The 26,277-nt window shown below is 35.7% G+C and overlaps 2 protein-coding genes across 5 annotated transcripts in view; one reads left to right on the top strand and one right to left on the bottom strand.

Annotated features, from left to right (window-relative positions):
- Positions 1–26,277, bottom strand: part of LOC126974132 (persulfide dioxygenase ETHE1, mitochondrial) — a 132,511-nt gene that overhangs the window by 3,267 nt on the left and 102,967 nt on the right. Inside the window, exons 2-6 of one of the 3 annotated variants that reach the window (XM_050821563.1) lie at positions 12,886–12,904; positions 10,670–10,796; positions 8,371–8,515; positions 5,052–5,266; positions 436–706 (exon numbers count right to left, since the gene is read on the bottom strand). In XM_050821563.1, coding sequence (XP_050677520.1) covers positions 436–706; positions 5,052–5,266; positions 8,371–8,515; positions 10,670–10,795 — 757 coding nt within the window. In that variant the 5' untranslated portion in view covers position 10,796; positions 12,886–12,904. Of the gene's footprint in view, positions 1–435; positions 707–5,051; positions 5,267–8,370; positions 8,516–10,669; positions 10,797–12,834; positions 13,143–26,277 lie in introns of those variants that run through there. The other 2 variants (XM_050821564.1, XM_050821565.1) reach the window with 2 other exon arrangements.
- LOC126974101 (tubulin-specific chaperone cofactor E-like protein) overlaps positions 19,549–26,277 on the top strand; it is a 49,170-nt gene continuing 42,441 nt past the window's right edge. The window contains exons 1-2 of one of the 2 annotated variants that reach the window (XM_050821516.1): positions 19,549–19,715; positions 21,552–21,787. The gene's annotated coding sequence lies outside the window, so the exon portion shown is untranslated. Of the gene's footprint in view, positions 19,716–21,449; positions 21,788–26,277 lie in introns of those variants that run through there. The other variant, XM_050821517.1, reaches the window with a different exon arrangement.

Raw genomic sequence — 26,277 nt, forward strand, 5'->3', positions numbered from 1 at the left:
TCTTTTAAACTACTGAATCTACCATAATGATTCGGAAAAAGGAGAGCTCTTGAAAAGAACATACAAAAAACACAACGGCCACTCTTTTCAATCAATAGAGTATTTTACAATGGCTGTAATATACAAAATAAATTAGTTTGTAAGAGTATGCATCCAAAATAAATGAATATAATTAGATTATTAATTTATTAAATCAAACTAATAATTAAATTATTTTATTTAGTTATTAAAATTAATTAAATTATACAAATAATAATAATATAATTAAATTAGACAAAATTCTATAAATTTAACAATTAACATTATTCATACAACATGGTTGGAATAATATTATGACGCTTAGTGTCGCGCAGTGCAGCGCTGCGCAGCGCCGCGCTAATGCGTTCCGGCCTTTTATAGTACTTACAGATTAAATAAAACATATTCCAAACTCACCAATCTTTTTAGGATAAGGCAAATTGAGATTATCCATGATTTGAACAAACTCCTCCAATGATTTAGTGAGCCTAGGATTATACTTCTTCTCTTCACCGACAGAAGAAGCAGTTTGCCCCTTGTAATCGTGGGCGGGGTATACTTTGAAGTGGTCGGGGAGGGTGAAAATCCTGCTGTGAACGGAATGGTACAAGGTTTCTGGACTGCCTTCCTGGAAATCTGTTCTCCCGCAGCCTCTTATTAGCAGCGCGTCACCAGTGAATGCCATGCACTGGAATAAAGTAAAGAAAACCATTGATGTATTAATGTGCATAAATTTATTATTTACACGTTTTTTCATTATAATTAATTTAAAAGTTTAAACTTCTAATCGCCTTCAAGAAAGAGGTTATCTAGTTTTAAGTATTTTTTTAAATTTTATGTTCATTCCGTCGTTTATGGACAAGACCGGTTTGGAGATTATTTTCTTCATTTTACTATGTGTGCTTTCAAATTGGTCCAATGATGGATAAATAAAATTGAGGAAATTCTATATCGAGCCAGTAATTATATATAATTGACACACTTTTACACAAATGATCTTGCCCCAAGCATAGCCTGTACTATGGGTACAAGACAGCGATATATTTACTACAATATACTTACTTAAACATACATAAATGCATACAATCATCCGTGATTCGGATACAAACATCTATACGAATACATCAAAAAAATGTTTGCACCTACAGGGATTCGAACCCGGGACCTCTAGCTCAGTAGGCAAGGTCACTAAACCACTATATAGGTCGTCAAATTAGTGTCATTTTCGACCTAAGAGTAAATCGAATTGACTTGTCAAAATCGCCGACGGGACTCAATTCAAACAGCTCTTCGGAACGCTACCCAGATAAATGCGGTAGAAGAAATATATGGAAGCGACGCGGTCTCTACGGGACACCAAGTATGAGAGCCATTCAGAGTTCTGCATACCAGAGATTATTAGCAGTGTTGATCTCACAAGATCATAGCAATAATGGTATAACTATATACTCCGCTGGAATTATCTTTCCGTGACAGCTGGGTCTTAATGACCTAAGAATATGTCATCAGTTGCGATGACTGTTCTCAAACTATTTTCGAGTGAAACAACGCTATTGACGTGAGCGACACGACACTAGCGATGAAATGGCGAGCTGTCAGTGTGACACTTGTCAATGCGATGTCTTGCCACTGTGTGTGATTGAATTAGCAAAATGTATTTTTCAACTTAATAAAGCAATTATGAACTAATAATTCAATAAAATTAATTAATTTAAATAGATGAAACACACGAGTTAATGATTAGTTAAGCTAGTTATTAATTTATTTTACTTAAATTATTTTTCATTAACTAAATGAGAAAGTACCCAAATTTACTAAAAAGAACAATCAATGGTAACACTTATCGTGACGTAGGCCATCGTGGGAAGAGAATACCGGGCGGAGTATATTATAATACCATGATAGCAATAATGTACAATATGTGGCCGGGTTATAGAAGAAGGGCCATTTTGTGGGTCGGCTTAATATAATATTGTGACTCCCAGTTTCTTCATAACGGTCCTAGGTTATTTACAAGACATCCTTGTATATTACTTTACTGCCATATAGACGCTATCGAATATGTATTATATTTAAGATGAAAAACTGAACACCTCTATGAGGTTGTTCAGACTCAGAGCTTGACCCTAAGCCCAAAGGGCTATTTTTCACTGGGACACCACAATGGCGCAACCAGTCACTGCTACCAACAAAATGTATACAGCTGTATAGAGAGTTACTTACCTGTGTTCGTTTGGTTGCGCGACCAGCTCAGACGCGTCATGACTCTGGTGTCTATGCCCTATGGTGTCTAGTTTAGTAGCTTATGACAAACGACGACCTATATAGCCGAATGGTTAGTGACCCTGACTACTAGAGGTCCCGGATTTGAATCCCGGTAGGTGCAATCATTTATATGATGAATATGGATGTTTGTTTCCGAGTAATGGATGTGTATATGTATATATGTTTAAGTATATTGTATTAAATATATCGTTGTCTTGAACCCACAATACAGGCTATGCCTAATTTGGGGCAAGATAATTTGTGTAAATGTCTGTCTATATTATTATTAGTATTGCTCCACCCAACTGTCACGGTAAAACATAGCAAAAACTTTATGTAATTGATTGACATACTTATTGAATAATATAGTTACGAAAGCCGCGTCCATCGTCGAATATTTGTTCGCGATTCATACATTTATATTTATTTCTTAAAACAGTATACATAGTTCAAGTTAAATTAAAATCTGATAGGTACCTACCGGCGTAAAGGAATCTCGATCTTTATTTATTTATTTATTACACTTTTTTGACACCACATTAACAAAATATAACTTAATTACTAATATACATAATTACATGATATGGTGCAAATGGCGGCCTTATCACTATATAGTGATCTCTTCCAGGCAACCATTTGTAATACAATAAAAGAGAAAGGCAGTACATTAAAAGGGTAAGAAGTGTCAAAAATATAGACACACATAATATATACTATACTAAAATATAGATAAATTTATAAGAAAGTAAAATATGTAAAAAGTAGGAACAATAATTAACATTTCAGAATTGTTGAATTATGTTGGTGGATGGTTGGTGGACATACAGATAGATTCTATCAAATAGAGAACAGATAATGTTTTTTTAGTTGATTTTTAAAGGATGCTATTGATTGTGCTTGACGGATAGTAAGCGGCAGTTGATTCCAAAGAGTGATGGCATTAATGGTGAAAGAAGAGTGATAGCTATCAGATTTATGGAAAGGAACATTTAGTATTTGTTTCGCAGCAGAGCGCAACGAAAGCTCATGCTGAGACCCTAGTAGCTCAAATCTGTCTTTAAGGTAAAGATGAGTGTTTTGGTGAAAAATTATGGAGTAAAGAAGGTGTAGAATGTGGGAATTGCGACGTAGACGTATAGGAAGCCAGTTGAGTTTTTTTCGGTAGGAGGAGACATGATCGTATTTACGCAGGTTAAAAATGAAGCGAATACATAAATTTTGTAGGCGTTCGAGTTTATCCAGCTGAGCCTTGGTAAGGTCGGGATAGCAAATGTCTACATAATCAAGAATGGAGAGCAGGCAAGTCTGCGCAAGACATATTTTACTAGGTACTGGGAGAAGATTACGTAACCGGCGCAGGGATCCATGTGCGGAGAAAACTTTTTTACTTAATTCATTCAGTTGCGTCTGCCAAGAAAAATTTGAATCTATATGTAAGCCTAGATTTTTGACATTACTACTAAAAGGGATTAAAGCATCATTGACACGAGGTCTAGGCAGTACATCCCAGTCAATTTTAGAGATCAGATGTTGCCTTACTTGAGATCTTGACATACCTAGTTTTGTAAACAATATGTTTATTTGTTGTTTATTACTACTTTGTTTGAGAACATTCGAGAATAATCCTTGGGGATGTAAATAGAATCGCACTTGACTAATTGATTAATTCATAATTCAGTGCGATACTTATAACAAGTGGTATCGCCAGTATCATTATTCGTGTGTAACGAGTTATTGGTACCCAGTAAGAAGTCTAGATTTTGTTGAATTAAACTGGTGTTTTCTGAACCTTGTAGTACAAGCACGAAGCAACATTAGATATTAATTGATATTTTTAAAAGAACAATCGTTGAGTTTCTCGTCCATCTTTTTCAACATAAGCAGCTTTATATATCAATGAATTAACAAGGACAAAGAGTCTTAATCCAGAACTTCTATTCTCGCCATTTTCCATGATTCTAAGTCGATGGGAAATTTGGGCGGGCGTACATCATATAAATCCTAACCGGTTAAAATTTAAGCACATAGAGAACTTCATATACGATTTTTTTTCCACCTTTAACTACTATTTCACGAGGACGAACCTTTAACTACTATTTCACGAGGACGAATAGAATTGAAGTTATTACTATTTTTTTATGAAAATAAGGGACGAGACGAGTAGGTCGTTCAGATGATGGTAATTGATACGCCCAATACCATTACAATGCACTGCAGATCAGGATTCTGAAAAGAGCTAAAAATTCTGAGCGGCACTACAACTGCGCTCGTCACCTTGGGACATAAGATATTTTGCCCAGTAATTTCACTGGCTAAAAACTCCTATTTCACTGGCGAAACACAGTAATGCTTACACATTACTGCTTCACGGCAGAAATAGGCGCCGATTAAATATTATAACGTCGCCCTCTAGTGTACGATAGGCCGCGGTGATCATATAATATAATAATATATAATATTGACACACTTTTACACAAATTATCTTGCCCCAAACTAGGCATAGCCTCTACTATGGGTACAAGATAACGATATATTTAATACAATATGCTTACTTAAACATACATAAATACATATAAACATCCATGACTCGGAAACAAACATCCATAGTCATCATGTAAGTGATTACACCTACCGGGATTCGAACCCGGGACCTCTAGCTTAGGAGTCAGGGTCACTAACTATTCGGCTATATGGGTCGTCAAATGATATAGCTGAGCCGTCTCTACGCTCATACATGTCCTCCTTATTAAAAAAAAACAAATAAAAACCTGTTCGTGACAGACGAATGTAAAGCACCCATTGGTATGTCCCGGGGTCGAACACGCCACTAGTTGGTGACAACCAAACCTCACGGCTTCTCCGTCACACAGGTGTATGTCGGCCTGAGCTCCGGACGATTTCCCGATCACACTCCTGGAGCCAGGTAGCAGTGACTTGAGTCTACCAGTGCCAGTTATGTGGTCCGCATGCATATGCGTGTTCACTGTTGACAAGTAATTTTTATTACACTCTTCATTCCTACAAACAGTCTAGAGACGATTTTAGAAAAATTCAGAGATAGCTTTACGGCCGTTACCAATATACTATCTACAGATAGAGATAAATTATTACCTTCTACTGTCAGTAATTACTGATTAGCTGTCAATAATCTGAAGCTGTCCCAATATACCCGATAAGTCATTATTATCGCACAATAATGGTACGCGTGAATTGCAATTTCCATACAAACTTCTTTCGCTGGTAAGCTATACGTCATCCGATTGACAGACAGCCTGTACGGATAAGGTGAGTTACCATCGATAAGTTTATTGGGGCAAAAAAGTCAACGTTAGTCTTTTATATACGTGTTGGGTACAAAATCGTTTGTGATCAGTTTATTAATAATAATGTATATATTATCGGCGCAAATACTACAACACACCTATTACAAAAACGAGAATAATTCAGTTTAACTAATTTTAGTTAAAATTAGTTCTTAATTTATCCTCTAATTACATTATGACGTGAAATTATTGTAAAAAACAACACGAATTGAAAACACGTGCACGTGCACCGAGTCCTATAAATACAGCCGCACGGTCGACACTGGAGTTAGTCGTGCTCGGGCTGTCGTACGTAATAAAATACTTACTCGTGTAGTTTTCTTTGGAAGAACCAATGAGTGATCTTCAGCAAGATAGCAATTGTGACGTCAACAGTACTGACGTCACACCTTTTAAAAACAATACAGAGGTTCTTTCCTCGTCATATACTTTTTTTTTAAATATAGGTAAGCATTAAAAAGCAAAAACGTGGAAACATCCCAAATCAGGATGTTTTCCTGTAAGAGTAAACTTAGTTGGTAAAATTAATCCATTTACACATTCAAACGTCAAACACCCAAGTTCGTCAACACCTGTTAGTCTCAAACAGGCGCAAGTTCGCACGTCGGAGGAGTTTGGGGATTAAATTTCATTTTCTGTCGTCGTTCGTCACATCACATTGCACCCTCCTTTTTTTATGAAATAGGAGGACAAACGAGCGTACGGGTCACCTGTTGTTAAGTGATCACCGCCGCCCACATTACCTTGCAACACTAGAGAAATCACAAGAGCGTTGCCGGCCTTTAAGGAAGGTGTACGCGCTTTTTTTGAAAGTACCCATGTCGTATCGTCCCGGAAACACCGCACAAGGAAGCTCATTCCACAGCTTCGTAGTACGAAGAAGAAAGCTCCTTGAAAACCGCACTGTGAAGGACCGCCACACATCCAGATGGTGAGGATGATATCCTTACTTGTGTCGTGCGAAGGTGGAATTCGGCGGCAGGAATCAGGTTAAACAGCTCTTCGGAACACTCCCCGTGATAAATGCGGTAGAAGACACACAATGAAACGACGTCTCTACGCAACGCCAAGTGATCCAGCCGTTCACAGAGCACTGGGTCTCCGACAATTCGAGCTGCCCTGCGTTGCACGCGGTCAAAGGGATCGAGCTGATACTCGGGTGCGCCAGACCAGAGATGACAGCAATATTCCATGTGTGGCCGGACCTGCGCTTTGTAATGTGGGCCGGCTTGAAGTATTGGCGTGCTCTATTGATGACGCCCAGCTTCTTCGAAGCCAATTTGGCTATGCCCTACAGATGGCCACGGAATAGGCAATCGCTCGAGATTTCGAGACTTAGCATTCCGATACTAGGCGAGGCTTTAAGGGAAGTGTTGTCGAAGAGCGGTGATACGACAAATGGGTTTTTTTTTAGTGAAAAACGCGCAAACTTAAGACTTCTGGGGGTTAAATTGGACAAGGTTCAATTTCCCCCATTCCGCGACCTTCTCGAGAGAGGACTCGATAGAAGACACAAGTTTCTCCCGGCACTGGTCGACGATTTCCCGAAAGAGACCTGCATGGCCCGTGTATACGGCATCACCAGTGCTGTTGTCTGCATAGCAATGTGAAACATATCATTGATATGCAGAAGAAACAGCGTAGGACATAGCACACAGCCTTGGGGCACTCCAGCATTCACGGGCTTTGGAGAGCAGGGAGGTAATAGCAATAGGCCTGTAGTTTGCCGGATCCGAATTGTCTCCTTTTTTTGGATCGGATGGACAAGGGCTGACTTCCATGAGTCAGGGACTACGCTAACCTGTGTAAGGGAAACGATAGGTGACGCAAGTATTTTAACCATCCATCAAGGGACTATAATTGTGATAAAGGGGGTAGAAGACACGGCGAAGAGACCTTCAAACTCGGAACACACTCTCACCTCAAATGCCGGCTCACACCTCTTGACTTCTTATATTGGGGATGGTTTTTACTTCCCATCAGCTGAACCATTAGTCCGTATGCCCCACCTAATAAAAAAGGTGCGTTACGCAATACAGAGACCCGACAAACCAGACAGCTCTGCACTGCAAGCATTCTAATGGTACTAGCTGATAATGGGATGCACCAGTTTCTACGCTGTACATGGTCGAACCTTAAAGAGCGTTAGTTTGTGTCTGCTTGAAGTACTATATTATGGAAGAGGAGGACAAACAAGCGTACTGGTCACCAGATGTTAAGTGATAACCGCCGACCACATTCTCTTGCAACACTTGGAAGTTGTACGCGCTTTTTTTGAAGGTACCTATGTCGTTTCGTCCCGGAAACACCGCACAAGGAAGCTCATTCCACAGCTTTGTTGGACGTGGAAGAAAATCTCATGAAAACCACACTGTGGAGGATTTTCTCCCTCTTATGATACCAACTACTAGACCATTTTGTCTGACTGCAGCATTATTTTTATGAAATTAAGGGACGAGACGAGCAGGACGTTCAGCTGATGGTAATCGATACGCCCTGCCCATTACAATACCCGCTCAAGATGATTGAAAAACCCAAAATCTAAGCGGCACTACAATTGCGCTCGTCACCTTGAGACATAAGATGTCAAGCCTCATTTACCCAGTAATTTCACTAGCTACGGCGCCCTTCTGACTGTAACACAGTAATGCTTACACATTACTGCTTCACGCCAGAAATAGGCGCCGTTGTGGTTCAGGATATTAACAAAATACTACAAAGATAGCATTGTTGAACAGTCAACTGAACTGAACTGAACACTTACTTGCATATATTAGTTTGAATCCCAACTCTGTGATCAGCTTGGCATCTCTCTCAGCCTGTTCCAGCACGGGGTCAATGAGAACTGCCTCACGTGTGTCCGAGTCACCCAGCAGATAAGTGTACGTACAGCTCTCTGTATCAAATAACTGCAATGAGTAAATAATAACGGCTTAACCAAATACATATACTGTTCAATAAATATATCTAATCTCTTTTTGTAACTTGAACGTATGAACGATGCGGGACCTCGAACCCTTGATTTCCGTCCGAACGCTCTTTCCAACTAAGCCAATCGAACGGTTAGCTTAGTTAAAAGGTACGTAAATTTTGGTATATCTTGTTCAACGTACAGGTTGTGGCTCCATCTACATACAGGATCTAATTTAACAAAATTTAATTTGTATAATCTATATCTTAATATATATATTTCTTGTGTGCGTGTGTATGTCACTGAACTCCTCTTAGACGGCTGGACCGCTTTTGATGAAACTTTCTGTGTGTCTTCAGGTGGATTCGAGGATGGTTTAGATTCACAATTGAACTACCTCCTAAACGGCTGGACCGATTTTGATGATATTTTTGGGTGTTCCAGTAAATTTGAGATTGGTGTGTGTCTTCAGGTGGATTCGAGAATGGTTAAGATTCACAATTAAACTACATCCTAAACGGCTGGACCGATTTTGATGATTTTTTTGTTTGTTTCAGTGAATTTAAGATTGGTTTAGATTCTCAATTCCGTCCATGTTATATAATTCTCCTGCTCATGTGTATGTTAGTGAACTCCTCCTAACGGCTGGACCGATTTTTCAAATTTAAGACGTGTGTACAGGACAACGTCTGTCGGGTCCACGAGTATATATATATAAAAATGAATTGCTGTTCGTTAGTCTCGCTAAAACTCGTGAACGGCTGGACCGATTTGGCAAATTTAGGTCTTGAATTATTTGTGGAACTCCAGAGAAGGTTTAAAAGGTGAATAAATAGGAAAATGCTGCTAAATTAAATAAAAACAACAAATTTGTTTTTCCTTTGATGTCTCCATACATAATTTCTATGAGAGAATTTATTGACGCACGGTTTGACAGTTCTGCTGTGAAACAATTTCATTACGACAGCAGGGTATTTAACGAAGTAATTTTTGATGTTATGATATATTATTTACAAATTCATATAAAAACATTATTTTATTTATTACATACAGAACAACGTCTGTCGGGTCAACTAGTAAAAATAATAAATATTTACCATAGAGAGTGACAATAAAAAACATATTGCAATAACATGTAAATAAGGGACGAGACGAGCAGGACGCTCAGCTGATGGTTATTGATACTGCCTATTACGCACAGGATTCTTGAAAAACCCTAAAAATTCTATTGGCACTACAACTGCGCTAGTCACCTTGAGACATAAGATGTTAAGTCTCATTTGCCCAGTAATTTCACTAGCTACGGCGACCTTCAGACCGAAACACAATAATGCTTACGCATTACTGCTTCACAGTAGTGTCGCTCAGAACTTTTGGGTATTACAAAAATCCTGAGCGGCACTGCATTGTTATGGGCAGGGCGTAACAATTACTATCAGCTAAACGTCCTGCTCGTCTCGTCCCTTATTTTCATAACAAAAAAAAAGTATTTTATTAAAAAATTTAATAACAAGACCCATGAAAAAGCCTCTCTAAGCTAACTTATTAAATAGCTTGTACAGTTTATTCCTTCTTGATACTCCGCTTGTAATATTGATAGTACCCCCTCATGAAATTTAATGTGCTCTATTATCTTAATCATACACACAATCTTAAGATAAGTTTTAGTAAGTATAACATTTGAAGGTCATGTTAGCCCAGCTTATCTCTGAGACACTTAGGTAGAAATTGGTATTTACCAATCATGGTCCTGATTAAGGCTTGACACCTTGTTTAAATTTAATGGTTAAAATCGGTTATTTTTTATTATTTCGTTTGGAGTTTTCGGAGATTGTTTCCGTTTAATTCTGCAAAAGTCGAAATGATATGAGCATACATACCGAATAGTAGATGATAGTATACTGGTAACTTAAATAAACAAAATCTGTATAAGGTAATACAACACCGAATAAAAAGGCCTCCATATATACTTAAATATTAACCAGTTAGATTTTATCGGTTTCCAAGCCCAGGTCCTGATATCTTCCCTTTTTCATCTACTCCATTTAATCCTTTCACATACACTCTCTTATTTTTCAGAGGAATCAATTTTGAGATGATAGTTGACTTCAATACAAGTAAAATTGTAAAATAAGTAAACTTGACAACTTACTTGTCGGAAGAAGAAATTATTACTCTTTTCTATTGCTCCTGAAAAACACCTGTGCTGTCTCGTCCTTGTCGCTAAAAGGGCCTGTGCCAACCTCAATGTATGTAGTGAATATTTAATTTTCATCATTCTGAAATCAAGAGTTAGAAAAGAATATAGATCTACAGTATCATCATATATTTTGCATGGTGCATCTGGGTTACTTTGGATATGGGGTAAGCCCTGATAATTTAAATAACTTCTAAACATCCAGACGCCATTATGTTCGGCCCCTCACTTCAGTCAGCAGTCTGTGTCTATCATGTGTTGTGCTGGTTGTGTGTGCACTAATAATAAACACCTTTAAATTATCCAGACTCACCCCATATCCAAACTTACCCTATTTCACTATAGTGATTCTTGTTATGTATAGGTCTGTTATTATTAATTATAAATAAAATTTGCATTGTGATGTCACTCCTTTGCTTGGTCTATTGTCTAACTATCTGTGAAGTTCACTATTTATATAATAATGAATGCTTCTCTGGTTCAAAGTTGGTATTTTGATTTATTTTTTTTATTTCGGTAGCTACTATATATGTTAAATTAGTTTTGCAATTTAATCAACATGTTTAGCTGTCAAGTACACTTCTAACAACATCAGATTGCCGTTGGGGAAAGTCTTTGAAGGTCAACTAGAAAATGCTGTTAAAGACTATGTTTCTTCTGTATTGACTAATTGAACAAAATAATGATGCCTGAAAATTGCCAAGATAATTATGAATGTGCATAATTATTTAAATCACTTAGCTATACTTTGATTTATAGATAAGAAACATGTTGGAAAGAATCTGTAAATAAGTCTGTTTCAAAATAAAGTTAAGATTAAGTTCAATTAAAATTTATAAATATCCTATCACACCTACAAGTTTTCTTTAGTCATACATAAATTGTCAGTAGGGACCTTGTTAAAATGAATCTATATATTTAAAAGAGAATGTATGTTCCCTAATAACTCTTAAACTATTCAACCGATCTCAAAGAAATCTTTTGTAAAAGATTTGTTGAAGCTCAAGGAAGGTTTACATATATAATTTAAATGGCAAAACAAGTTTGCTAGGTCAGCTAGTGTAAAATAAACCTAAGAGTTTGTTTCACATTATTTTTAACAATAAAATATTATTTTAAGCAAAATATACGATCAGGTGCAGGTGTGTCAAAATATATATATAAACCACATGGAAGTCATGAGCCATGAAACCAATTGAAGCCTGAAATTTATAAAACTTATAATATTAGTTGGAGAAAACATACCTATATAAATAAAGGAAGACTTATTGAAAAGCATTAGTGTGATATTAATGGATCATTGTGTTCAAAGATTAACAAAGGGCATTAAAATGAAGATTTATGTTCCAAGTTTAAAAACAATTGATACTTAGTCTTTTAAACATTATGACAATATACAGTAGAGGTAATCTATATATTATGACTTTATTTATAAATGCTTCTGATTGGCTTAACAAAATTCACATTCATAGATTAAACCTAGTAATTGTCTTGTTTAAAACAGTTAATGGATACGGTAGAATCCAATATATTAAAGTCTTGAGTCATTAAAAAAGTATATAAGTAATTTGTGGTAATAGTACTTAAATGATTTTATTCACTAAAAACAAGATATTTTAACAAGTATATAATATAAGAAAATGTATGGATATGTCTATAAGAACCTAATTTGTAAGCCTTAACCTTGGATCCTAAGTTTCCTAGTATAGTCTAAAATACTGTTGTAATATACTGGAAAAAATAATAAACTTATTTTTATATCACATTCCTTTACATATACAGTAGGTTATATTAATTTCCGATGTTGCTAAATATCTAATTTTAATGTTAAAATAAGAACTCTTAATCAATATATTATAACATTGACACACCTACACAAATTATTTTACCCCACACTAGGCATAGACTGTAGTTTGGGGTGCAAGACAATATTTAATAGTTATAATAATAATATAACTTAATCTCTACATTAAGATACAACATAACAGCGTTTAATTTTTTTAAACCAATACAATTGGAGAACATCTCAAATTGTACCTAACTAATTTTAATTTTAAAATGACATATTGTTTGCATAGTTTATATATATTTAACTAAGAAACATGTAAAATAACACTCACGTAAGTATGAAACTTTTAGTTTAAAGAACAATGTATTTACTATTTACTCACTTCAATGCTCTTTTTCCTGAAACGTTCACAATTCACATTTGTTTATGCCGGTAAGGTGCAACTATCTGAGTTTTAATGCTCTCGTATAATTAGTGAACATGATAGTAATTCTATTGTTATTAATTGATTATTTGTTATCACTTATCCTATTTTGCTATCAGTCACTAAGACCGATAACGTTATATTTTTATTTTGTAGTTACATAGATTTAGATACAAAGTTAACCTTAGCGACCTTGCAACAATGAGAATACACAGGATACACTTCGTTCACCTCATCACCTGTTGTAATATTTTATTTTAATATATAATATGACAATAAGAATACCTAATTGTCGAATCTCAAAAAGCAGCTGACAATAGATTTGACATTGACTACAACAAAGAACTTTGACATTAGATGATCAATGTACACTCAGAGCAATTATCCACCCTAGAGAAGTAACAATAAGTTGATCTGTACAGCATTGGCTTAACTTTTCTTGCCTACGCGAAACACAATGCAGTGAAAAGAGACAGACATATCTCACCTTGTCTGTCTTGAAATGCAAAACAATAACTTCATCTCAAAATCAAATGGTCCGACACAGAATATTTCCTTCCTTGGCGTTTGTAAAATTTCGTTGATTTTGCTTGGCTTTTGCTTAATTTTTGAATGAGGAAATTATCTAAAAAAAAAGACCTGATTTTTGAGTTTTGGCTCAGGGTTCTTAGTTGGAGCTGCAGTTGTCCTAACTGCACTGGTTTTGCCTTCTCAGCGATAGTTCCTGGAATATTGTTATAGAATTCAAGTCTCAGTCAAGTCCAAAAAGGCCTCAGCTAATTTTACCTCTTAAAATTGACGTACAATAAACACCTAGACTCACAATCACTCTGCCTACGCATCTAGTAATTATATAATAGACTATGAACATTACTGCTACGAAATAAGGTGTTAATTTGAATGAATGTTTTAATATCATCTGTTTGAGTTAAAGTATACGACGCCGCTTGAACATTTTTTGAGGACTTTTAATAGGCGATTGGGTATCTAGTAGTTTATTGTACGTCAATGCTTCAATTAACAAACCACCTACCTTAAAAAGCAGTGCTTTCATGAAACATGTCAAAATATAGGCTAAAAAAATATACCATTGTTCTACTATTTAAAGGAGAGCTATCGTTTGAAATCAGTTAAGTAGGGTTAATTTAGTAGAAATTTATATGATTGAAAAGTAATCTACACATTTAATAAAAACATAGCCGTGCTGTATCTGTACAATTAGATCTTTTTACAAAAAATATTTATCGGTACCTATTTGTTGTACTTATATAACTAAAAAAGGAGTTTATTTTTGTGTAGGTATTTCCTTGTACACGCTCATCCCAGAAACAGCTATTCCGATCGGTGCACAAACATAATTTAAAAGTAAAATTTACACGGACAAAGTCAAACAAACTTTGATATCACAGTTTTTGAAACTTAAAGGCGATATTGATATTATATATGAATAAGTTATATATAAAACAACAGCTCGTACCCACGGACGAGTAAAAAAAGAAGGGCTCCGCGCCGTAATATTAGCAAGTGAAGCACCGTTATGCTAGTGTGTGTGCGATTACGGGGGATACTAGTTACACAATTTTTTCTCCCTGGAATAATCATATATACACAAATACTTATATAGTACCGTTTTCACACTTTTTCACAACGCACGACGGCATTTTGTAAATATTTTATTGTGACGCAATCTAATCTATCACAGACGATGACAATTCCACCTATCGGCCTATAGTAGTGTAAGTGTGTGCGTGGGGCTATGTATTTCCACGTTAATCGGCTTGTGTTGGTGCTACACTGTTATGTAAGGTGACATGGAGTCCTTAATTTTTTAATAGTCCGTGCTGGTAACCATAATTTATAATGACTTTTCATTTGTACAAAACTTGAAGCAATATATTTGCTTACTTCTTTCAGAACACATAACTGACGAATACGTGGAGAGCAGTGTTTTGAAACCGGTGTGTGATTATGAACACACGACATAAGCGAAACCTTCATCAAGGTGAGGTTATTAATACAAAATACAAGTAGCATTGATTATCGATTATAGTAACATAGCCGAGCGCTAACTGCGGCAGAAGTTTTCATAAAAAAAATTCATCACACGGCAGGCTTTAAACCATGTCCTTGCCGTTCTGATCCCACTCGTGAGGGGTAACAGATATTTGGGCTCTCGACCCTATGCTTGCTTCAGGGTATGAAAGTCGAGATTTCTCATCGTAATGGCCCCGGGCAATGCCACCGGTGCCATCAGTACGGCCACTCCGCCCAGTTTTGCAAGCACAAGCTTCGCTGTGTCAAGTGCCTGGGTAACCACGGCACTCCCGAATGACCACGTCCAGCCCAATGCGCCATCCCACCCGCACTATTACATGCACAAATATAAACAGATACTTATACACAAACACTCACACACATAGACATACATACACACGTAGGTTACAGATATCCTATTAGTTTTTCAATAAACTTTTCTTTATTCGGTTCAGTCCACAGCCGGGCCGTGATTGAGTCCCGTTGGGTGTCTCTCCGTGGCCGTGAACCATCTTAGGCCGCCTTGGCCGCTACCATTGTCGCCGAAAAGCTATCTAAAGCTGGCAGGGGAGGTTTTTAGTCGGTCGGACATATGCGCCCCGTTTCGTGGTTTTCAATAAGTAAATGTATTTTCCTCTTCTTAAAAAAATTACTCTTTGAGTTATTTTTTAATATTAATAACTTTTTCTTTTTTTTTTCGTTACACAAGTAGGTAAGCCAAAACGTTTGACTTATTCTAGTGCATCACATAAATTGTATAAAATATAATGTAAAATGCTGTAAATATAGTTAAAAAGAGTGGCAATGAGTTTCTTCTCATTAAAGGTATTCCGAATTAGTGGTAAAATCTTTGACATTCATAAGACGTGTCATTTTGACCTAATTGAATAATGATTTTTCCTTATATAATTTATTATACATCTAGATAGTCTCTCGCTGTTAGACAACCGATAAAAACAGGTCATGAATATTAGTTTAGTGTGTTTGTAAGACACTTTGTGTTAGTGTGCGTGAATTGCATAACATAGAAGTTAGTTCTAAAGTTTTCTTTTTCGACGTTTTCACAGCTGTCATAGTCTATCTAGACGTATAAATGATCAAAGGATTTTTATTTTTTTCTTTCTTTTAGATGGCGACTTCTGGTACAGCTGACACATCCAAGGCTGGTAGAAGAAGGCCTAGCAGTTGTATTGTCAATACACAATTCAAATTCAAATATTTTTATTCAAAATAGGATGTGAAATCACTTATTGAAAGTCAAAAAACTACCACCCATTCCAAACTGAATGCCTCAGGCCTGAGAAGAATGGGCGCAACAAACTCAGCGGGCTTTTTTTTTCATCTAAAATATGTTTTACAATTAAAGTAACATTTACAAAGTAACATTGTACAATTAAACTTATTATTTAATAGCCTGAGGGCGGTCGCTCCATTCCTAATCTGTGGTATCATTAAGAAAGTCATTTATATTATAGTAACCTTTACCACACAAACGTTTTTTAACAATTCTTTTGAATAACGTAATACTTTTGCTTTGAACATTTTCTGGGATCTTGTTGTAAAAGCATATACATCGCCCCACAAAAGATTTGCTAACTCGACTAAGTCGAGTAGTAGGCATTATAAGCTTATGTCTGTTCCTGGTGTTAACATTATGGCTATGACAGTTTCTGGCAAATGCCTTTGATGCCTCATGTTTACCATTAAGCTTCCACTCTGTGGGTTGCTCGAGATGTTAATTTGGTCTCGCCTCGTTGTACGAGCGGGGTATAATATAAAATCTTATTCAGTTAAGCCATTTGGCTTCCTGCAACGAAGAGCTGCTCAAATTGTCGGGGATCAGGTAGCTACTCTTTGCACGGTTTGGTCGCTTAGTGTTGCGTAGAGACATAGAAGCCCGCTTCTTCAGTTTCTTGTGCCCGTTCTTCTCAGGTCTGAGGCATAATTTTTTGAATGGGTTGTAGATTTTACCTTTCATTTTATGATTTTGAATGCTATTTTGTGTAAAAATATTTGAATTTGAGTTGTCTTACTGTTTGTCTTCTACCGCATTTGTCACGTTCAGTGTCCCAATGAGCTATTACGGATATTTAATATTATGATACCTAAACCTGTTACCAAATATAGTTAAAAATGTATGTAGCTAAATTCTAAAATTAACTCGCCAAAACTCGAGAACGGCTGGACCGATTTGGCTTATTTTGGAGTTGAATTATGTGTGGAAGTCCAGGGAAGGTTTAAAAGGTGAATAAATATGAAAATTCTCTAAATAAGGAAAAAATATAATATAAACAAAAAATTTGTTTTTCCTTGATGTGTCCCCCGTCGTTCAGAAATCAAATTGAAAGAATAATTCAAAATAAATAACTAATTAGATTTTATATATCTTTCTTTCTAAATGATACTAAGCACTTCTTGGCCAACATTCAGAAATATAATAGCTGTTTCCGGATAACATCTATTTTGCACAGCCGTAAATGATAAGCCTAGATAATTATAAAATAACTATATAACCTTAATATTATATAGTCTGAGAATCGGTCGTCATCTATTTTTTATACCCCAAAAATTTTAATTATTAATTTTCTTATAACTTTATATGGCAATACAACGTTTGCTGGGTCAACTAGTCTTTAATAAAAACTGTTATATATATGTAAACACAATTGATCCCTTGTTGTAACAATGGTTTTTAATATTTTGTGCGGCAGTCTGTGCGTTTGTCCCCGCCAATATCAGAATCGACTAACCTTATTTGGATCCAGTAATGTTATTTGTAGCAACATTTGTGTTGGTTCAACATTAGGATAGAAGGCGTAAAAAGCCCGTCACACATTCATGTAAAATATTTTTATTTGTAAATATACAAGAGATTTCCACCTATATATACTCATCACACTTACTCTGGAACCATAAGGCGTAGAGACTTGAAATTTGATAGGAATATTCCTTTCGCCAAGTAGAGGTCAGCTAAGAAGAAGAGGATTTTACGAAATTCGACTTGCAAGAGTTTTTATGTATTGCTAGTTGACCCGACAGACGTTGTTCTGTATATAATAAATAAAATAATGTTTTTTATTAATTTGTCAATAATATATCATAACATCAAGAATTATTTCGTAAAATACTCCCTGTTGTTGTAATGAGATTGTTTCACAGCAGAACTGTCAAACCGTACTTCATATATTCTCTCATAGAAAATATGTCCATACAAAATAAATATCGGACGACGGGGGACACATCAAAGGAAAAACAAAATTGTTGTTTTAATTTAATTCCGAACACTTTCATATTTATTCACCTTTCAAACCTTCCCTGGACTTCCACAAATAATTCAAGACCAAAATTAGCCAAATCGGTCCAGTCGTTCTCGAGTTTTAGCGAGACTAACGGACAGCAATTCATTTTTATATATATATATAGAAAAATAGAACAACGTCTGTCGGTTTAGCTAGTATGAAATATAGCGCTAGAAGGTAACGGTTCTGTAATAGTACTTACTACAATATAATTTAACACTTATTAGTGACTGTGACGTCACTTGGAGACCTTTAAATGACAAGACGTAGTTGTGACGTCACAGAATGCTATAGAAATTAAATGGTATTAATATGCCTTAGATCATTATATCATATCATATCATAGAGTATGACAGCTGTGAAAACATATAAAAAATAGAATTTAGAACTAACCTCTATTTTGAGCAATTCACGCACAGTAACACAAAGTGTCATACAAATCGCGAGTGTAAGACGTAGCTTGTCACGCACATTAAACTAATATTCCTGGCCTGTTTTTATCGGTTGTATAACAGCAAGAGACTCTTTCTAGACATATAAATTATCTAAGTAATATTCTATGCAATAACAATTTGTAAATGGTTTTTAAATAGTACCTACTATCCTTTATAACAGGCCAGGTTTTTATTCTTTATTGAGCATGACTGCTATATCTTACCAAAGCATATATAAATTAGTGTAAGGCACTTTTACTTAATGTGCGTGTGTTGCTGAAAATAAAGGTTAACAGTTCACCGCTATTTTTTGCGACATGCTCACAACGGTCGCACTCTATTTAGACCTATAAATTATTTAAGCCTGCTTAGTATGACAACCTTGAAACTTAGTAAAACAACTTATAGATAAGCCAGTTTTTTTAATGGAAATAAAGGACTAGACGAGCAGGTCGTTCAGGTAATGTAATTGTTACGCCCTACCCATTACAATGAAGTGCCACTCAGGATTCTTGAAAAACCCAACAACTCTGAGCGGCACTACAATTGCGCTCGTCACCTTGAGCCGTAATATGTTAAGTCTCATTTGCCCAGTAATTTCACTAGCTACGGTGCTCTTCAGATTGAAACACAGTAATCAAATACACATTACTGCTTCACGGCAGTAAGAGGCACCGTTGTGGTACCCATAATCTTGCCGGCATCCTGTGCAAAGGAGCCTCCCACTTGTGAAATATTTTATGCTGTTTCACAATTTGAAAGCTATGCGCAAACAAAAGGCGCATGTTTCAACTGAAAAGAAAAATGTCATATTAATAATTTGAATGATGTCATTTCACTGAATCAGCGAGGCTTCGTAAAATCTTTAGTTTTACTTCGTTTAACATATTTTATTTATGAAAAACACCAAAATAAGCATGTAATAGGTAATTGGAAAATTCTCCAGTTAATTTAAAGTTAAAATTTAAGGAAAAGTGAAATGTTTGACTACAAAATTATGAAATGAAATATTGATTCAATTGTGAGTATTATTTTACTGCATTTCCAAATAGATAGTTATATAAGGTAAATATATATATATAAAAATGAATTGCTGTTCGTTAGTCTCGCTAAAACTCGAGAACGGTTGCATCGATTTGGCTAATCTTGGTCTTGAAATATTTGTGGAAGTCCAGAGAAGGTTTAAAAGGTATAGGTAGGTAGAATAAATAGGAAAATGCTGCTAAATTAAATAAAAACAACAAATTTGTTTTTCCTTTGATGTGTCCATACATAATTTCTATGAGAGAATTTGTTGACGCACGGTTTGACAGTTCTGCTGTGAAACAATTTCATTACGACAGCAGGGTGCATATTTTACGAAGTAATTTTTGATGTTATGATATATTATTGACAAATTCATATAAAAACATTATTTTATTTATTATATACAGAACTACGTCTGTCGGGTCAGCTAGTATTATTATAAAATTTCAGAGAATCGTAATACTAAAGTCTTACCCCCTTATTCATAATGGTCCGCTAACTTTAAACAGCCGCTTAGGAGTGTTTTTTTCTCATTCTGACTTAGGTCAATAGAAGAAGACAGAGTGAGAACTGGCAATGCTTTAAGTTAGCAGACTATCCTACTATCCTAATTATATTATATATGTGAAAGTTTGTATGTCTGGATGTATGTTTGAACTTCTTTAACGCAAAATCTACTGAATAGATTTTGATGAAACTTTACAATAATATAGCTTTCACACCAGAATAACAAATAGGCTATAATTTATAAAACTATAGTGTGAATTATACAAAATATAAAAGAAGTGTGATTGTTGCTAATGAATACAACTAGCGCCATCTCTTATCAACTAGCAAGCAAAAGATCAATACAATTTATATGGCAAAACAATGTTTGCCGGGTCAGTTAGTTATGAATAAGGGGGTTAGATTACGGATTGGTATACGCTGTGCTCCAACTAGACACCGCACTACCTAAGAACGCTTTATCACGGCAACTATTAGATGCTAGTGTGCGAGGCATCTTGACACTCAATGGTATATTTCAAATATTGTAACATACGCTTCGTGCTATTTTACATTGAAATTAATAAAATACAAAATATGAAAATCATTACTGATGTACATATTATGATATGTGATCCCAGTGTCTTTCATAATACTTGTAGTATTATTTTTACAAAGTTTTACTACCCAACTCGTCATTTAAGTTTCGGTTATTAGCTAAGTGTAAAAGAACATGTGGCACGTCAACGTCACACATTGTTCGAGACTGGCTCGGGGACATACTTAAGCGTAGTATTAGTAGCCGCACTTTGTGACTACGCCTGCGGTATCTAGTTGGAGCGCAGCGGAGACCAATCCTTAATCTAAGACTAAAGTATTATTTATATTGATTTCTCTTTGAATATTTCAAATAATTAAATTATCTCGTGTATTATATTATACCTTTTTGTTTGTATGTGCTAGTGTGTGTATGTGTAATAGTGTTTGTTGTATTGCCGTCTCTATTACTACAAAAAGGATTAAGTATTTTGTCTCTGTCGCACGCAGGGCTTCTCTATGCAACGTCATTGACCTCTTTCATACTCCCTTTGAAGTAGTCTACACTCTACAACGCCACGGCTGGCGGAGCTCAATGCTCATACAATTTTATGCATCTACAGTATTTTGCTGCACACTAATGCAATAGTGTAGTATTTTCGTTAGCACACTAGCGACAAGCAAACATCCACTCCACTGGCAGTCAATATTTTGCCTTTGGCCGCGAGTGGCTGTTTCTCTGTGTGCGTGGGGACCGAGAACTGGTATTGATGTAAATTGTAAACATTTACGCGTCATTTCGTTGCAGAGCGTTTAGAAGAACGTTGGTTATGGAAATTCTCGTAGGCGCTCAACATATGTAAACAGCTGATAGAAGCATTTTACAGTGTGATTATGCATTCGGAGTGAAAATTTGAGTGACATTACCCGTAGTATATGCAGTTGTTAGCGTCTAATAGATGCTTATGTTATGAACTTTATTGTGAATGGGACATTTCGAAAACGAGAGTCGATAATAACAAAAGAAGTAGAACCACTTTAAAGGTACGTTTATACATTTTAATAATCATTAAATTCTTCATTGAAGACTAAACAATATTTATAAGTATTAAAAAGTTACGATTTGCAGCTAACATTAAAAAGAACCCATTTATTAATCGCACTATGACCTACTCTACTATTGATAGACCATTGTCATTATACTTACTGAAGTTCATTTTATATGTTTTTTTTATAAGATCCAGCTTTTTTTAGGATGTGCGAAATATTGGCATAAAAGGTAAAGGTACTCAATCCATTTTAATATTCATAAAATCGTGTTATTTAAGAAACAATAATATTTATAAGTATTAGGAAGTTAAAAGGTGTAGCTAACATTAATTAGAACCCATTTATTAGTCACACAAAGAACTGTAGGTACTCTACTATTGATAGACCATTGTCATAACACAAAGGTCATATTTTTTGTTTTTTTTTTTTAAATATCGTTTTTTATTTACGATGTGCGAAATAATGGCATAGATACGTGGGAACTAGTGTTATAAATTACATTTGATATTATGAGAGCGTATCTATTGTAGTTATTTAGTCCAATCTAGGTATTCATAATAATTATAAATCAAAATGTACAATAAAATGACGGAATTTTCACTAGCAGATAACCAATTATTATTTATTTTATTTTATTTTTATTAAGAAAACCAACAGCATATTACAGATTAGATATTTAACTAATAATATTTTACAATAATAATTCTAATAACAGACTTCTCTAATTATATGCGATACCTACTAAACAAAAATGAGATTTATTTTGAGATTATATCGATCGTTTTTTTCCATAAAAAATTATGTACCTAAATATCTACATAATAGGTACTACATAAATTTCTATACTATATATATGGGATATGATAAAATAAATAAACATATTAATATATGTTAGTGCATCAGTTAGGTACTTTGTTGTAATTAAAGAGTAAATAATTAAACTATTAGCAAATAAATTAAGGCTCTATAGAAAAAATCCAAAAATATAATGGGTACCACAACGGCGCCTATTTCTGCCGTGAAGCAGTAATGTGTAATCATTACTGTGTTTCGGTCTGAAGGGCGCCGTAGCTAGTGAAAGTACTGGGCAAATGAAAATTAACATCTTATGTCTCAAGGTGACGAGCGCAATTGTAGTGCCGCTCAGAATTTTTGAGTTTTTCAAGAATCCTGAGCACTGTATTGTAATGGGCAGGGCGTATCAATTACTATCATCTGAACGTCCTGCTTGTCTCGTGCCTTATTATCATAAAATAAAATACGTAATCTGCCACACTACAGAGATAATAGTGTTGAAACTTGTCTAAGATAAAATAATACGACCTTGTTATAATACAATTAGCTCTCTACATTACGATCGGAACTCATTTGTGGCTACAAAATAATAGTATCGCTGTGTCCTTGACCGTCTTTCCGCCCGAAATGTTTACATTTTTATCTTTCTACAAATACTTACGTGATACTGCGTGTTTAGAAATAGTTTACTAGTGGCTTAGTGACGGCCCGTGACTTTGGCTGTCAGAATTCAAAGGTAGAATTCACCTTTGAGAAATTCGTTATTGGTTTGGATGGATCCTATTTTTTTTTTTTGGAAAAAGAGGACAAACGAGCGTACGGTTCACCTGGTGTTAAGTGATCACCGCCGCCCACATTCTCTTGCAACACCAGAGGAATCACAGGAGCGTTGCTGGTCTGTAAGGAAGTGCCCACGTCGTATCGTCCCGGAAACACCGCACAAGGAAGTTTCATTCCACAGCTTGGTAGAACGTGGAAGAAAGCTTCTTGAAAACCGTGGAGGGCCACCACACATCCAGATGGTGGGGATGATATCCTAACTTGTGAGGTGTCGTGCGAAGGTGGAATTCGGCGGCAGGAATCAGGTGAAACAGCTCTTCGGAACACTCCCCATGATAAATGCGGTAGAGGACACACAATGAAGCGATGTCTCTACGCAACGCCAAGTGATCCAGCCGTTCACAGAGCACTGGGTCCCCGACAATGACAAACACGCGGTCAAATGGATCGAGTTTATATATAATCATTTAGTCAGAATTTCTTTAAAAAATGTATTATTTCTAAAATGGTTTCTGTGGCAACTTCATTACTACTTTAATTCCTTATGAAATGAATTAAAGGTATCGTTGTCTCAAATTCGTTAAAAACATAAGTAATTTTAACTTATGTATTAGTAAGTGCATATTTTTATGATAACACACGGAGTTATTATCCATTTTATTGTTACAATTTACCTACAAAAGACTTGGCAGTAGCAGTATGGTCAAAAGATAACAAAACATTATACGCGTTTTTACAAAAGATGGTTTTTAAATTGGAAAGGAAATTTTCAAACTGTTTCATGCAAAATATTATTGAAATTTTGAATGGTCCATCAATAGGCATCACCTCATGAGGGGAGATGTCTCATGTTTCTATAGAATTTTGTGCCTCGTTGAGCGATCAAGCGGCGCGGCAGATCGGACATGCGTGTATGCCTTTCGTAGACATCACTTGACTGATTTCGAGGTCACACAGCTCACATCTCCGCTATGCACAGCTCACATCTTCTATCCGCTTTGGTGGAAATAACCTACCAGTACCAGTGGGAGGCTCCTTTGCACAGGAAGCCGGCTAGATTATGGGTACCACAACGGCGCCTATTTCTGCCGTGGAGCAGTAATGTGTAAGCATTACTGTGTTTCGGTCTGAAGGGTGCCGTAGCTAGTGCAATTACTGGGCAAATGAGGCTTAACATCTTATGTCTCAAGGTGACGTGCGCAATTGTAGTGCCGCTCAAAATTTTTGGGTTTTTTGAGAATCCTGAGCGACACTGCATTGTAATGGGCATGGCGTATCAATTACCATCAGCTGAACGTCCTGCTCGTCTCGTCCCTTACTATCATAAAAAAAAACCTGTTTCCTCTCCTCTCCGCTTTGGTGCATTTGATTATAGGTGATTACTCTAGTCCGGAAAGGGCGGCCTTATCCCCGCGACTTGTAACAGGAATAGAATCTGGTCCTGTTCATCTCTGCGTGTCGTTAGCAGACAGTCGTCTGTTTGCAAACGTGCTTGTGATCAGTGCCGGATTAACCACATAATTACAACGGGCCCCGCACGATAGGGAGTGCTGCATATTTAAACCCACTCATCTTTGCCTGAGCGTAAATTTATGAATGAAACTTATTTATATGTGTAATATTGAATTTACTTGATGTCACAAAAACGTTACAACTTTTCCTACTAATACAATCCACGGTACACACTCGTTAACAGACTATTTCCAATATTGATCAAGGGCCCTTTGAAAGAATTTGCTCGGGCCCCGCGTTTACTTAATCCAGTACTGGTTTTAATGGTTAACTGGTTGTATGGTTGGTGATTTTTGAAGTGGCTGCCTACATCTGACGTCTCTTAGCTTACCTCTCGCAGTACCAACACGTTGGAAATTTTGAAATTTACATGAAAAAAAATTATACGCCTTGCATCTTATCCTCGAGCTGTGGAGAGAACAGAGGCGACTTCGGTACTCTGAGTTCTGACGGTATTAATTTATTAAAAGAGTAGATATTATTGCTGACCCCAAATAAAATGAGAAAGGGTCAGGCAGAGAAGAAGAAGTAGAATTAATTTTGCATATCTAACCTTCTCAATGAATTCTTTAAAGTGAAGACAGTCTTCCAAGATGGCGCATTAGTGAACGACTATGAAAAGATTATTGACATTCCCTGCTGAAATAAATATTTGTGTTTACCTATGCTTCTGATTAATGCTAGATTATTAATCGAAACGAAGTCAATCAGAGTAAACATTAGGTTGGTAGTATTATATAGTCATATACAGGAAAAGCTAATTATAATAAGGAAGTATCCTAACCAACCGAAACTCCTGACACTAAATAGTAATTATCTACTCAATGTTTTACATTTCTTGTATTTGTTCCTCATTGTAGGCATACCTTGAGATTCCAGAGTATATCTTTTCAGCTTTTAGTATTAGTTATACTTAAATTTATTGTTTATTTATATCCGTAACTGTATTTAATACTACTGCTTTCATAGCGCGCCTCTTTCTATATCCTGAGCTGTATGTTGTATGCAAAAACTGTTTGTGTTTCGGTGTTAGCTATTACGTGGTTTATTACGTAGTTTATTTTCTAGGCATTAAATGAGACTGAGCTATCATGCTCTGCATTACTTCTGTGCATGCTGTGTTTATTTGTAAGTAATCACTACATTTAGTTCATAGTTTTTAGTTCTTCTTTTTATATTTGTGTGTATTATTGTAAGTGATTGTAAATAAATCTACTCCTCTGTTTGGCTCTAGTTCTAGAGAAGAAGAGGACGTTCAAACCCCACACCCCTGAGCAAGGTTTCTTATCACATTATATTTAAAAAATGCTTTTTTTAATAATATTATTTTAAACAAAATTTTAGAGACCAATTTTTGGAAAATTTTTTTGTTTAAATATTATTCTTTGAAGTATTTG

Source organism: Leptidea sinapis, chromosome 31 (genome assembly GCF_905404315.1).
Source record: "Leptidea sinapis chromosome 31, ilLepSina1.1, whole genome shotgun sequence".
Taxonomy (NCBI): Eukaryota; Metazoa; Arthropoda; class Insecta; order Lepidoptera; family Pieridae; genus Leptidea; species Leptidea sinapis.